This window comes from Rhinoderma darwinii, chromosome 12 (assembly GCF_050947455.1).
Source record: "Rhinoderma darwinii isolate aRhiDar2 chromosome 12, aRhiDar2.hap1, whole genome shotgun sequence".
Lineage (NCBI taxonomy): Eukaryota > Metazoa > Chordata > Amphibia > Anura > Rhinodermatidae > Rhinoderma > Rhinoderma darwinii.
The window spans coordinates 68,198,587-68,211,853 of NC_134698.1; the positions used below are offsets into that span (position 1 = coordinate 68,198,587).

The 13,267-nt window shown below is 43.7% G+C and overlaps 1 protein-coding gene across 1 annotated transcript in view; it reads left to right on the forward strand.

The window, feature by feature from the left end:
• MTHFD1 (methylenetetrahydrofolate dehydrogenase, cyclohydrolase and formyltetrahydrofolate synthetase 1) overlaps nucleotides 1–9,177 on the forward strand; it is a 52,629-nt gene extending 43,452 nt beyond the window's left edge. The window contains exons 24-28 of the mRNA XM_075843771.1: nucleotides 1,798–1,975; nucleotides 2,071–2,178; nucleotides 3,855–4,007; nucleotides 6,756–6,860; nucleotides 8,491–9,177. Coding sequence (XP_075699886.1) covers nucleotides 1,798–1,975; nucleotides 2,071–2,178; nucleotides 3,855–4,007; nucleotides 6,756–6,845 — 529 coding nt within the window. The 3' untranslated portion in view covers nucleotides 6,846–6,860; nucleotides 8,491–9,177. The remainder of the gene's footprint in view (nucleotides 1–1,797; nucleotides 1,976–2,070; nucleotides 2,179–3,854; nucleotides 4,008–6,755; nucleotides 6,861–8,490) is intronic.
• Nucleotides 9,178–13,267: the final 4,090 nt, after the last annotated feature.

Here is a 13,267-nt window from a genome sequence, read left to right on the forward strand (position 1 = left end):
TTCTCTTGTGCACAATTAGATAAATTATATATTACTGTTTTTACTGTCTGTGCCATTTACAGTAACTATTACTTTGAAGTAGTCTAAAAGGTTGGTTTGTGTCTGAATAAGTCTAAGGACTGGAGCTGTAGTGAGGGCTCTGACCAATCGGATTTAGCAGAGTACGTTGGGTGACGTGATCGGCCAATCACCTGCTAAATCCTGTATTCTAAGAGGGCTCAAGAAGGATGTAGCTGCTAATAATTATTAATCAGCAGGCAGCATTGTACTCGGCTGTCTCCATCGGCCCCATGGACGTTGCATAGAGCAGTAGCTCTTCTGCCGCTCCATTCAAAATCCTCACTGCGATCATTTAGTCAGGAGGAACGGGGGTCGTACATCGATCACCTATCACGTGGGAAAACCGCTTTAAATAAAGTCATACCGCTAATGTGTGTACCAGCTTTGGTGGAGAGGGGGATGTGCATATCTGTATATGTGTATTAAAATTAGGGACCTGATTCTGAGCCCATAATCGACTTGACCCTTATTGCTTATCCGTTTGCACGTATTACTATAAAATATTGGTTCATTAATAACTGTATTTGACGCATGGAAGTTCTCTGGGGTTGCTGGTTGACCTTGCGGAGATCCAGCTAGTGTAGGGATTCTTAGCGCAGATACAGACGGACGTTGCGTTTTTGCGCACGCAAACAACGCAGCGTTTTGCGCGCGCAAAAACCATTTGACCGCTGCGTGTGTCATCCGTGTATAATGCGCGGCTGCGTGATTTTCGCGCAGCCGCCATCATAGAGATGAGGCTAGTCGACGCCCGTCACTGTCCAAGGTGCTGAAAGAGCTAACTCTTTCAGCACCCTCGACAGTGAATGCCGAACACAATATCGAAAAACCTGTTGAAAAAAAAGAAAGTTCGTACTTACCGAGAACTTCCCGGCCGTTGCCTTGGTGACGCGTCCTTGGTGACTCGCCTCTCGACATCGGGCCCCACCTCCCTGGATGACGCGCCAGTCCATGTGACCGCTGCAGCCTGTGCTTGGCCTGTGATTGGCTGGAGCTGTCACTTGGACTGAATTGTCATCCCGGGAGGTCAGACTGGACGAAGAAGCCGGGAGTTATCGGTAAGTCAGAACTTGGTTTTTTTTTCTACAGGTTCATGTATATTGGGATCGGAAGTCACTGTCCATGGTGCTGAAACAGTTTAACTCTTTCAGCACCATGGACAGTGACTATCTCCTGACGTCGCGTACAGATAATTTTTTTGCCGGGTTCGGCCAAAACGAGTTCGGCCGAACCCGGTGAAGTTCGGTTCGCTTGTCCGGCTTCGCTCATCGCAAAGACACTCCGTTTGGATGTTCGGGAACAGAAAAGCACGTGGTGCTTTTCTGTTTACATTCATCCTTTTGACAGCTGGTGCGCTGTTTCAGTCGGTTCGCACGGAAGTGCTTCCGTGCAACCTGCGAGGTTTTCACGCACTCATTGACTTCAATGGGTGCGTGATGCGCGAAATACGCATAGTTATTGAACCTGTCGCGCTTTTTGCGCAGCAGACAAACGCTGCGCAAAAAGCACGGACTGTCTGTACTGCCCCATAGACTTGTATTGGTCCATGCGTGCCGCGTGAAAACCACGCGGCCCGCACGGACCGAATACACGCTCGTGTGAATCCCCCCTTACAGGCAATGCTACCTGGGGGGAAAAAAGTATGCAAATTATCTCTTCTCCAGAAGTTGTAAGTATTCTGTGTAATGAATACCAGGACTGGACTAAATGGTATTAATAATGAATTTTCGCCTCTAGAACCGACACACAAGCTGAGCTGGAGCTGGTTTGCCGTCTGGCTAAGGAATCCGGGGCATTTGATGCTGTGAAATGCACTCACTGGGCACAAGGTGGAAAAGGAGCAGTAGACCTGGCTCGGGCCGTGCAGAATGCGTCTCAAGCTCCGAGCCAATTTCAATTCCTCTATGATGTGGAGGTATCACACAGGCCTGACCCTTTCATAGTAATCCATATGGTGTCCTTACTGCAGTTGACTAGATGAATCTCATTGCGTTTCCTTTTTCTGCCTAGTTGCCTATTGCTGATAAGATCAGGATAATTGCCCAGAAGATATATGGTGCTGATGACATAGAACTGCTCCCCGAGGCTCAGAAAAAGGCCGATCTCTACACTAAGCAGGTGGGTTGTATACCAATATTGCCCAGTTCTGACATCAAGGCATATTTGATCACTGGAGAGAGGCTTTAATATGCGAACCTATAACCTATATAGAAGTGATCTCAGGAGAGTTTGTTTGTATTAACTCTAACTAATATACAAGACATAATGCACGCTCTGCTGTAAATAAGATTGTCAGCAGTCGCCAAGGAGACGTGACGGTATATAAGCCGAGGCCGCAGGCCAAGTATTTTTACACACGTCACAGAACTGCAGGGTGACTTCTAATATTATTAGTATTGATTGTCTGCTCTATTGTTGGATCACTGCCATGTATGAAGGGAAGGATTCAGATAAAGACTAGATATTATGGAATAATGGTTTGCAGCAAATTCTTTGTCTAACATAAGACACACCTATTTGCAGACTACTTGCCAGGGCTTGGAAAAATGCATGGTCTGCACTGGCTGTAAATCCGCCTGTCCTCCGTTTCATTCTGACATGTGCATGCGGTGGTCAAGATTTGGAAGACCGATCAGTCCTCTCAAGGGACTGATATTCAAATAATGCAAAACTAGTGAGCAGCCCTCTTAAAGGGGTACTGCAGGATTTGAAACCCCTGTTATCTAATCACAGACCCATTGTGGCTCGTGTGACAGACCCAGCACAGAAAGGGTTATATCTACTTTTGACATCTTCAGTGGAAAGCTACTGCTAAGTATGTTACTGCAGAGGACCTATCGTGTTTATGCATTACACATTGACTTCAATGGGGGTTGCATAATGGTTCAGTCTCTCGGCAGCATTGATGGGACCCTCTGTAATCCGATACACACCAGGGGACCTGCCGCATGAACCGGGATTGCCCAAAGTGAATAAACCCTTTACAGCATCCTGCAATGGACAAGCTACTGTTCTATTTACAATGTAAAATAGCATAGCTCAGGGGTAGGCAAACTTTTTTTTTTTTTTTTGTATGGCCTACCAATGAAAAAAAAAAATCTAAGGTGACGTACTCAGTTTGTCATGCAAACATGAAAGTCATATAACATACTTCGTGTAAAACAAAATCAGTTAATTATACTTACATTTCAGTGTAACCCATTCTTTGCAAAGATTATCTATCTGTGGAGCATGCGAGACCACAACACCAGATGGAGGGCACATAGGAGAGACCGCGGCTACTGAACACCAGCTAGGGGGGGGGGGGCGCACTGCATGTGGCGAGAGCGGCTACTGAACCCCAGCTTGGTGACACTTCACACCAGAAGAGAGCGGTGTTGCATTTTGTGCTCACAAAGCACACAACACTGCGTCGACAAACCCACAATGGAGCGCTGCACTCTCACTGTGTTTAGCGCCGACAAATACATAATGCAGTGCCGCTCTCTCTCCCTATGTTCCGCACCAAAAACATGCTGGAAGAGGGAAGCGTGCCAGCAAACCATGGCCCACGTGGCACTGGTACCAAAGTTTGCCGACCCCTGGCTTAATTAATAACTATTAACTGAGATAATTATATCATTAGCTGAAAGCAACATTGGAGGTAAATGAGTCATTCTCAACATTTTTCTTTGCAGCGTGTTAGAAGTTCAGCCGTTGCCAAGACAACTCTATTGCGACTGACCAAATCATTTCCTATTTTTCTTATGTGAGATTAGATTTACCTAGTTTTACACGCTTTGTTCCATATACAGGGCTTTGCAAATCTGCCAATCTGCATGGCCAAGACCCATCTGTCCTTGTCTCATAATCCAGAACTGAAAGGGGCGCCGAAAGGCTTTGTCCTGCCCATCCGTGACATAAGGGCGAGTGTCGGGGCTGGATTCTTGTATCCATTGGTTGGAACGGTAAGTAACCAATTCTGGTAGAAACCTGCACCTGATTTAGGCAAGTAAAGGTTACCAGATGAATAGATGTCATTCTAATATTTTATAGATATAATCTACATAAGAGTTGAGCAATTATTGCATTGCTTCACTAGCACTGATCCTGAAGTTACAACTTGTGTTATAGTTTAAATAGGAACGACACTTTCATCAAACTTTTGATATGTCAGAGACCTCAAAAGTTTGGATCGCTGGGGACCCGTGTGCTGAGACCCCCATCGTTGCTGAAACGAAGGTGCAGAAGCACTCAGCTGAGCACTTTTCTTCTTCGGCTGTGATCTGCGCTCATCGTCAGCCTAAAGACCGCTCACATAGAACGTCTATCAACAGGACCCGCCAACGATCGTGAAAAAGGGGGTCACAAACCCTCCCCAAGTCTCACCGCTCGACCGCAGTGATGACAATGAAAGGAGCGGTGCTCGGGAAAGACGGAAACAGCTCTTTCCACCATTCTCCGAGACCGTGAATGAAGCGGCGGGCATAGGCTCATCCGCTACTCCATTCAAGCTCCTCCTCGCTGCAGGTGGTGCAGTGAAGAGGACCTGAGAGTTCGGTATCCCCATTCTCCCCATCAGTGTGGGGCCCCCAGTGTTCAGAAAATCCTGTTGATAGGCGATAATTTATGATTTTGGGAAAACGCCTTTAAAGTGAATTCTCACCTTCGTTATATATTAGCGGATTGCCTTGTGTGGTCTATGTTGCTAAATGCCCCTGTCCCAAGTTATATGTGGGTAAAACCATTCAGGAACTGAGAAGACGTGTGTCTAGACACATAAGTGCGGTGACCTGTAATGAGGATACCGCTCTTTCTAGACACATTGTTAAATTTCATGGAGGTAATCCCAAGTTGCTTAAGTTTTGGGGTATCGCCCAGGTTAAAATGGGACCTAGAGCGGGTAATTTGGACCGTAAACTTCTGCAGGAGGAAGCGAGGTGGATTCACCAACTTAATACCATGTCTCCATTAGGTTTGAATGAGGGTTTTACCTTCAGTGCTTTCCTTTAATTCCACAGTTGGACATCGAGAATTTTTCTCGTTGATGTTCTTGTCCATACTTTTGGACCTTTGGGAATGGTGTATATACATATAGAAACTACTTATAATGTGAACAATACTTACCTGCCAAGGCGTTCTTTACAGTTTTGTGGAGAACTTACACTAATAACAAAATAATGTAACAATATGATCATTTCTAATCAAAGGTTAGACTGATCCACCTATCTACATTAATTATGGCTTTGACCACATAGTGGAGGCGGCTTTATTGTCACTGATATATTACATATGTGTATTTATTGATCCTGGATTGATTTTCATGTGTATGGCATATCCCTGAGAGGGGTTTTTGGAGATACCTTTTAGCTGTGAATTGATCTGACTATACTTGGTGGCCCTTAGCCTATCAACCTAGTCCGCTATTTGGATTACAATGTAGCAGCTGAATGTCGGGGACATATATTCTATTTTGTCCCGTTGTATGCCGGCACCGCTGGTGTATGAATGTTTGCTAATGTGTTGCCCCTTTTTATAGAGACGACAAGGGGTTTCAATATATATGATGCTAATGCATCGTTGACTAGAACGAGCCATTCTGGCACTAAGTTACTGTTCTGTGCATCTGCGCAGGCGCGAGTCGATTTGCGGCTTGAATCTGGATAAGTGCACTGAGTCGTTATATATGATGCTTATGCATCGTTGGTTAGAACGAGCCATTCTGGTACTAAGTTACTGTTTTGTGCATCTGCGCAGGCACGAGACGATTCGCGGCTTGAATCTGGATAAGTGCACTAAGTCGTTCTTTCACCCTTATGCGCATGCGTCGCCTCCCCTTTCTGATTGGAGCACCTTATCATGTCATTCATTCGTTGGCTGAACACAGCTGAGAGGCCTCTGTGTCTCCCTCATTGCCATAGGCCAATTGGCCCGACACACCTTCTGACACGTCATTTTACGTGTCTATATCAGGATCTCCTTTATTCCGCGCCGCCATTAGCCCCGTGTACCCCTGAGGACGCTACTTAGTGGCGAAACATGTCGGGGGAGCTGTTCATATTTTAGACACTGCCGCTGATCGGACCTATTGTAATACTGGTTACTGATAATTTAACTGAATAGGGAAGACATAATCCTATGTTACATGCAGATATGCCTGGTCAATCAGGTTACACATGTGTTTGTCCGATCTCGGCTGGTGATAATTTTAAATCCTAATTGTGGTCTGTCCAGCTATAAGTAGCTAATAAAATTGTAACTCCTTTTCATATATTAGTGGTGGCTGGGAAATAGGGTTGGCTGTTGCAGGCTTCTCCTTTCTATGTTTATGTATATTGTGCCCGCCAGCTACCAAGGGTCATATCCTCGTTCGTTTTGCTAATATATATCTGTTACCTGAATTACTCCCTGTACCAGCAAGGAAATCAAATATTTCTAGCGCAGTCGGTGGAATTTCGGAGCACCTGTAATTTTCGAGGTTGCCAATTCCATGCTGCTGCTCTCCTCGTTCAAGAAGTAAATTTGCTCATAAAGGGAGTGATTCGGGTACTACATGTATATTCGTGAATCGCTCACCATGCAATTTCCTAATTTCTTACTGAATTAATGTAGATCTAAAGGCGGAGCTTCAGTTTAAAATGAAATAAAACATCCTATTACATAGTAGGGGTGGCCTTGATCTTGATGAATATTGATAAAGTATTTGTTTTCTATAGATGAGCACGATGCCTGGTCTGCCGACCAGACCCTGCTTCTATGACATTGATCTGGATCCTCTAACAGAACAAGTGAACGGATTGTTTTAAAATTACGCAATACAGGTATTACAAATAATATCTTCCAGTGTTTGACCGGATTCTGGTCCTCCAAAGAGACCCAATGGTCAGGTAGATTCCTAAGGGCCCATTCAGGCGTGCAGTTAGAACCGCATCTTTAAAAAACACAAAATACAACAAATTTAGTTAAAACCGCATGCGATGTTGCTTTTTTTTTTTTTTTTTTTTTTTTTTTTTTTTTTTTTTTTACTGCAAATTCATCAAAAAACGCATCAAATCACGGTAAAGACGCACTCCGTAACGCATCGAAAAGCCACATCTAAAAACGAACGCAGCATGTGAATGGACCCTTAATGAGCAGGTTCAGGATAATACATATGAAGAGTTGTTTGGTGTGTTTTTGTTTTTTTGCCACAATAATTGCAGACTTGGATTTGTAGAAACTATGACAACTTCAATTGCTTGTTGCATTCTAATGGCATCCTTAGGTAGTACTAAAGATTTGGGCCCCCAGTAGAAGTTATTTTTCCATGGGCAGGCAAATTGCAACAATCATAAGAACTCCACATTGTGGTTGTATGCAAATTAGAGTAATACTACTCACTGGCAACTTCCTGTCCATGTGGAGCCCCAGCCTAAGGGCTTATTCAGGCGAGCGTCTATCTCGTCCATGTGATGGCCATTAAAACAACGGCCGTCACACGGACTCTTGTATTTCAATGGGGCCGTTCACACGACCGGTTTTTCCATGGAGCATGTGAAGGGTCCGTGAAAAAATAGGACATGTCCGATTTTTCCTGCGTTTTTTTACGCATCCCTCCATACGCTCTAGTCTATGGAGGATGCTTGATCACGCGTCCCGCACGGGTGCACCTCCTATGTGAAAACCGGCAGTTTTCACCTCTGAGGTTGGCCATGTTCGCGTGAATGTAGCCTAAGGGTATGTTCACACGGCCTATTTACGGACGTAATTCGGGCGTTTTTGCCCCGAATTACGTCTGAAAATAGCGCCTCAATAGCGCTGACAAACATCTGCCCATTGAAAGCAATGGGCAGACGTTTGTCTGTTCACACGAGGCGTATATTTACGCGCCGCTGTCAAATGACGGCGCGTAAATAGACGCCCGCGTCAAAGAAGTGACCTGTCACTTCTTTGGCCGTAATTGGAGCCGCTATTCATTGACTCCAATGAATAGCAGCGCTAATTACGGCCGTAATTGACGCGGCGTTCAAGCGCCTGCACATGCCGGTACGGCTGAAATTACGGGGATGTTTTCAGGCTGAAACATCCCCGTAATTTCAGCCGTTACGGACCCCCGCCGTGTGAACATACCCTAAAGCTTACAACTGCATCAGTGAGATTGAATAGGGGAAGTTTTCGGGCCCTGACTGCACAGGCCCCGGGCTACCTCTCAGAATGGCTGTATCAGCGCTGTCCTAGACCTGGTACAGTTCGTCTTATTTAGTAGAAATGACAAAATTAATCAGTTGGTTCCTATTCTCTGTGACCCCATTAAAAGTTGGGTGCATCGATTATTACTCCTGTAAAATATGTCCACAGAAGTCAATCTGCTTAAAACCATTCAAGGCCAAATCCGCATATTTCCTGAAAGGTTTTGCAACCATTGCAGTATGAGCCGGAGCTGTAACTGAAATCTTTTTATTCTTTTCCCAGGTTTTGATGCTGGATAATCTGCATGGACGCCATGGATGAGATTCAATTGAAATTCTGCTGCTTAAAGGGGTTGTCCCAGTATTAAATGTTGTTGCAATATAATTCAGGATTAAAAACAAATTTGTTTTATAATTTAACTTATGTCTCACAACTGGAGCACTCCCTATACTTCATAACGGCGCCCCCTGAAGTTCAATCTAATGGGCACGTCGTCCTACTGAGGGGGGGTTGGGGACACACATGCTCCATTCCACACACTGCCACCAGCCAATAGAAAATGCCTTCTTTGCTTGTCCGTAAAGAAGTAGGGAAGAAGCTTTTTATTCAGAAACATAACTTGTAGTGTGGATGGAGACTCGCATAGTAAGAAACACAGGAGAGACAGCAGTTTGCAGAGAGCCTGTATACAGCACTATTTACGTACAGCATTGAGCTCTCCCCTCTCTTGCTCATCCTCTCATTGTGTATAAGCTGCAGGCTCTCCCCCCTCTTGAGTTAGACAGGGCTGGGCTCTCCCTCTAAAAAATACATGTAATGGGGGCTTTTCTAAAGCGACTGGGACAACCCTTTTAATTGCTTTTACTTGGACATTTTTGTAAAAAGTGTTGTAGGTGTATTCCCCCCCCCCCCCCTTAAACATTTCCAATCTGTCAGAAAGAAGGAAAAAAAATAAACATTTCATAAGTAGTTTGTGTGGTGTTTTTTTTTTTTTTGGTTTTACTTTTATATGTTTATCATGTAGTGTTATTGTAAGGTCATATGAACACTTTTTTTTTTTTTTTTTTTTTTTTTTAATATTGCAATTGTAAACCATATGTGATTATTCCTAGTACATCTTCAAGGTATAATGGACTATTCGATTTGTCATTCTGTAAGGTTCAGTAAATGAAATGAGGATTCTGACTTCAGCAAATAAATCGTACTCCTTATGATTAGGGATGCACGGTGCATCGAAACTTCGATACTGTGCATCCCTAAACGGTTCGATACCGCTATTTCCTGTATTTCGATACTGAGCTGCGCGGCCGCACAGCTCAGTATAGTAATACATGAATGTATGAGAGCGCGGCTGCGGAGTGTAATTCAGCCACAGCCCTGCTCCTGAGTCCTGATAACATGTGCGCACGGTCAGGATGATGCGATGTGGCCAGCGCTGTACTTATGAGCGGCGGCACTGGAGACAGAACATGGTGGGCGTGCTGCAAAACACCCCCATGTTCTGTCGTCAGTGCCTGAACCGCCGCTCATTAGTGCAGCGCCGGCCGCACCTCCTCATGCTGACCGCGCGCACACTTCCTGTCAGGAGCGGGGCAATGGCTGTATTACACAGCCGCAGCCCCGCTCTATAACGGCGGAGATCAGCGAAACCTCATCGCCGCCGTTATTCCCCTGAATGCTGCGATCACAGCGGACTGCAGCATTCAGGAGAAAATGAGCAGGGGGGATGCCCCTGGATCGCGTCACAGGGAATTCCTGTGACGCGATCGAGGGCCATACCATATATGGGCAGACAGCCCAGGGTCTATTGACGGACCCCAGGGCTGTCTTACCGTATTTCATGTTGTTAGGACATACCCAAGTATGTCCTAACAACTGCCTGTGTGCTATCTGTCCACAGGCTAATGTACTGGCACATATCTGATATATGGCAGGACATTAAAGTTTAAAAATAAAGTAAAAACAAAGTATTGTTAAAATGTAAAAAGAAATACACATTCACCTTTTTTACAATAAACATTAAAATAAGTCTCAATACATAAAATATACAGACGTTCAGTAATGGCGCACACAACAATTTTTTTGCATCATTTATGTGTACGCTGTAAAAAAATTAAATAAACACGGCTTTCATTCACTTATTAATGTGAGGCGCGAGGTGTGATGAATTTACCCTCCATGTTCCTCACATTAATAGTAATTAACCCCATCATGTACCTCGCACATTAACCCATTATGACTGAGAAACACGATTGGGTTAATTACTATTAATGTGTGGCGCGTTCAAAATTCATCACACGTCGCGCCTCACATCAGAAAACGGAAGAATTTATTTTTTTTATTACTGTTGGCAAAAGTATCTAAATTGGTATCGAAATCGCAATACTAAACGAAGTATCGGTATCGAAGTCCAAATTCTGGTATCGTGACATCCCTACTTATGATACGTTGTAACATTTTCTAATACACTTTAGGCTTCATTTATTAAAACTGGACTATTTGCCCATAGCAACCCATCACAGAGCAGCTTAAATTTTCCCAGAGCAGTGTGAAATAAAAGCTGCACTGTGATTGGTTGCTATGGGCAAGAAGTCCAGTTTTACTTTTAAACCGTTTTAATAAATGAGGTCCTTTGTGTATTCCTCATGGTTTTCAAGATATCTGCTTGTTGTCGGTGGATAAGAACCTTTATTTTTTACTTTCCTGGTTAAATAATGATCACAGCTTGTTAAAAGAAAGCTCTGATATGCTGTAATGAGCTGTGCACCTGTGTGATCACATGACCAGGACAGATTTTCATCCTCTGGAAGTAAACAAAGGTTCCCATTTATTGACCACAAGCAAAGATCCATAGTCTCACTGCTTTCACAGTAAAGAATCCCGTCTGTGATGATGGTGAAACTTCCTTCTTCTAGACGTAGAGGGTGCCCTGCTTGTTCTGGTTACAGGCCTAGGTGTAAAAGATTTGAACAGTACAGAGATCTTTCAGTTCTATATTTGTACAATAGAAAAGACGGCTTAGGGGCGATCAAATTACTTTTTTTTTTTTTTCTTCTAAACTAAATAGCCCCAAGTTTGATCACCTTTCTTGGTACTGCAATCCACCCATTCCCTTAATTACCTTGGTCGTCCCTTCTTAGCTGAACTAGAGCGGGTGCAATATCCTGCTTATACACAGGTGCCCAAAATATACCACACATGGACTAGTGTGAACTATCTAGTGATTTGGTACAGAGGCAAAACTATGTTCTTGTCATGAGCATCTAGGCTTCTTTTGATGCATCCTATGATTTTAATTGCTTTGGCAGCAGCTGTCTGACACTAGTTGCTAAATATACTGTCCCCCAATGTCCTTTTTCAGTAGCAGTTTTACCCAGTGTTTACCATTTAATGCATAATTGTAAAATTTGCAGCAAAATAGTTAAATTATTAGATATAAAAAATTTACCGGGTTTACATGTCCTAATTATTCAAAGATCTATCTTGAAGCCTAATTAATAATAGGCTATGAACGAGTGAATGGAATTATAATTTTGGTGTGATTTGAGAGGGCGATCCGTTCACATTAGTTTTAAAATAACAATGTAAAGCATTGCGCAATTTGCTGGTGATATAAATATTTTATATCCTATTTATATTTATTTTATTGAATTAAAGGATTAAAGCAAGAAGATAATGATTTGCACATTACAGTACAAAATCTGTTTACATCATACATACAATAAAGTAAATGTGAAATGTGATTCATCTCGAGTCTGTAAACAGATGTATAGAACAGGTTAATGCACAACAGTTCTAGAACATTAGAGCAATGAAGAAATTAGAGATATAGAAATATTCCCATAATCTCAAGTATCTGATATCCAATAATGAAATTATCCATCTACCCCACATACAGAGCAATAGAAAGTCACATGCGCCACGATAGATTGTGCATATATGGTGGGTCTTGGGGCAATGTGATGCAGCTAGGAGGACCGATGGATCAATTATAACTAAATATAATGAAGGGACACCATTAAGGCCTCATGCACACGGCCATGCCCGTAATCACTGTCCACGAAAGTACAAAGTATGGGAGCATGGTCTGTAAAAAGCAAAAGCTAGGACATGTCCCATCTTTTGCGGAGCCTTTCTACGGCCCGGGAACTTTCACGCAGATATATGGGAAGGTGTTCGTGGTCAATAGAAATTAATTGGTCCGTAATTATGGACAAATTCTACGGTTGTGTGCGTGGGGCCTAAGGCACGTTGAATTGTGCTGTACAAGGAGATTGGACCAAATAGCCTAGAATTTATCTGGGACTCCATGATGCAAGTACTGTTAACCCATTCGGCAAGAGTAGGGATGGTGTCATTCATCCGGTAGCGTGAAATTAACTTTCTGACTTTGCATCAGTGTCAACTACTGCACCAAACACTCTCCTGAGTATTGAAGAGAAGCTAGAAATCCCAACAGGCAAACTTTGGGGTCCACATTGGCACCCCCATTGTCATTTAGGAACTTAAAGGGGTTCGCTAGGCATTTTCTATTGATGGCCTATCTCTAGGGAAGTCTATCCATATCAAATTGTTGGGGGTTTGACCCCTGCAGATCGGCTGATTGATGGAGCTGTGGGGTTTATCGCCACAGTCTTCCCAGTTTACTGGTACATTGCCGTAGTGGCTGTACCTGGGATTGCAATTCATCTAGTCAAGTGGATGGGACGGAGCTGTGATCCCAGGAGCAGTTGCTATAGATGTGTACGGTGCTGTGCCTGGTAAACACGGAAAAGTTTGTCGCCGCAGTCTTTTAGTCAGCTGCTGTGCTGGGAGTCAGAATAGGCTATCAATATCAGATCGGTGGAGTGCTAAGGATAGGCCATCACCATAAGATGCCTGAACAATCCCCTTAAGTACCTGTACCCCGTAGCCTTCTATATGCTGCAGAAGGTTTGAAGCAAATATCTCGCCTGTCTAGACAAAATCTGGCTATAGTCATATGACGTTTAGGACACCATGCACACGACCCTAAAATCGCCTGTATTTAAGGACCACGTCCTTGCTATGGCTGATTGAC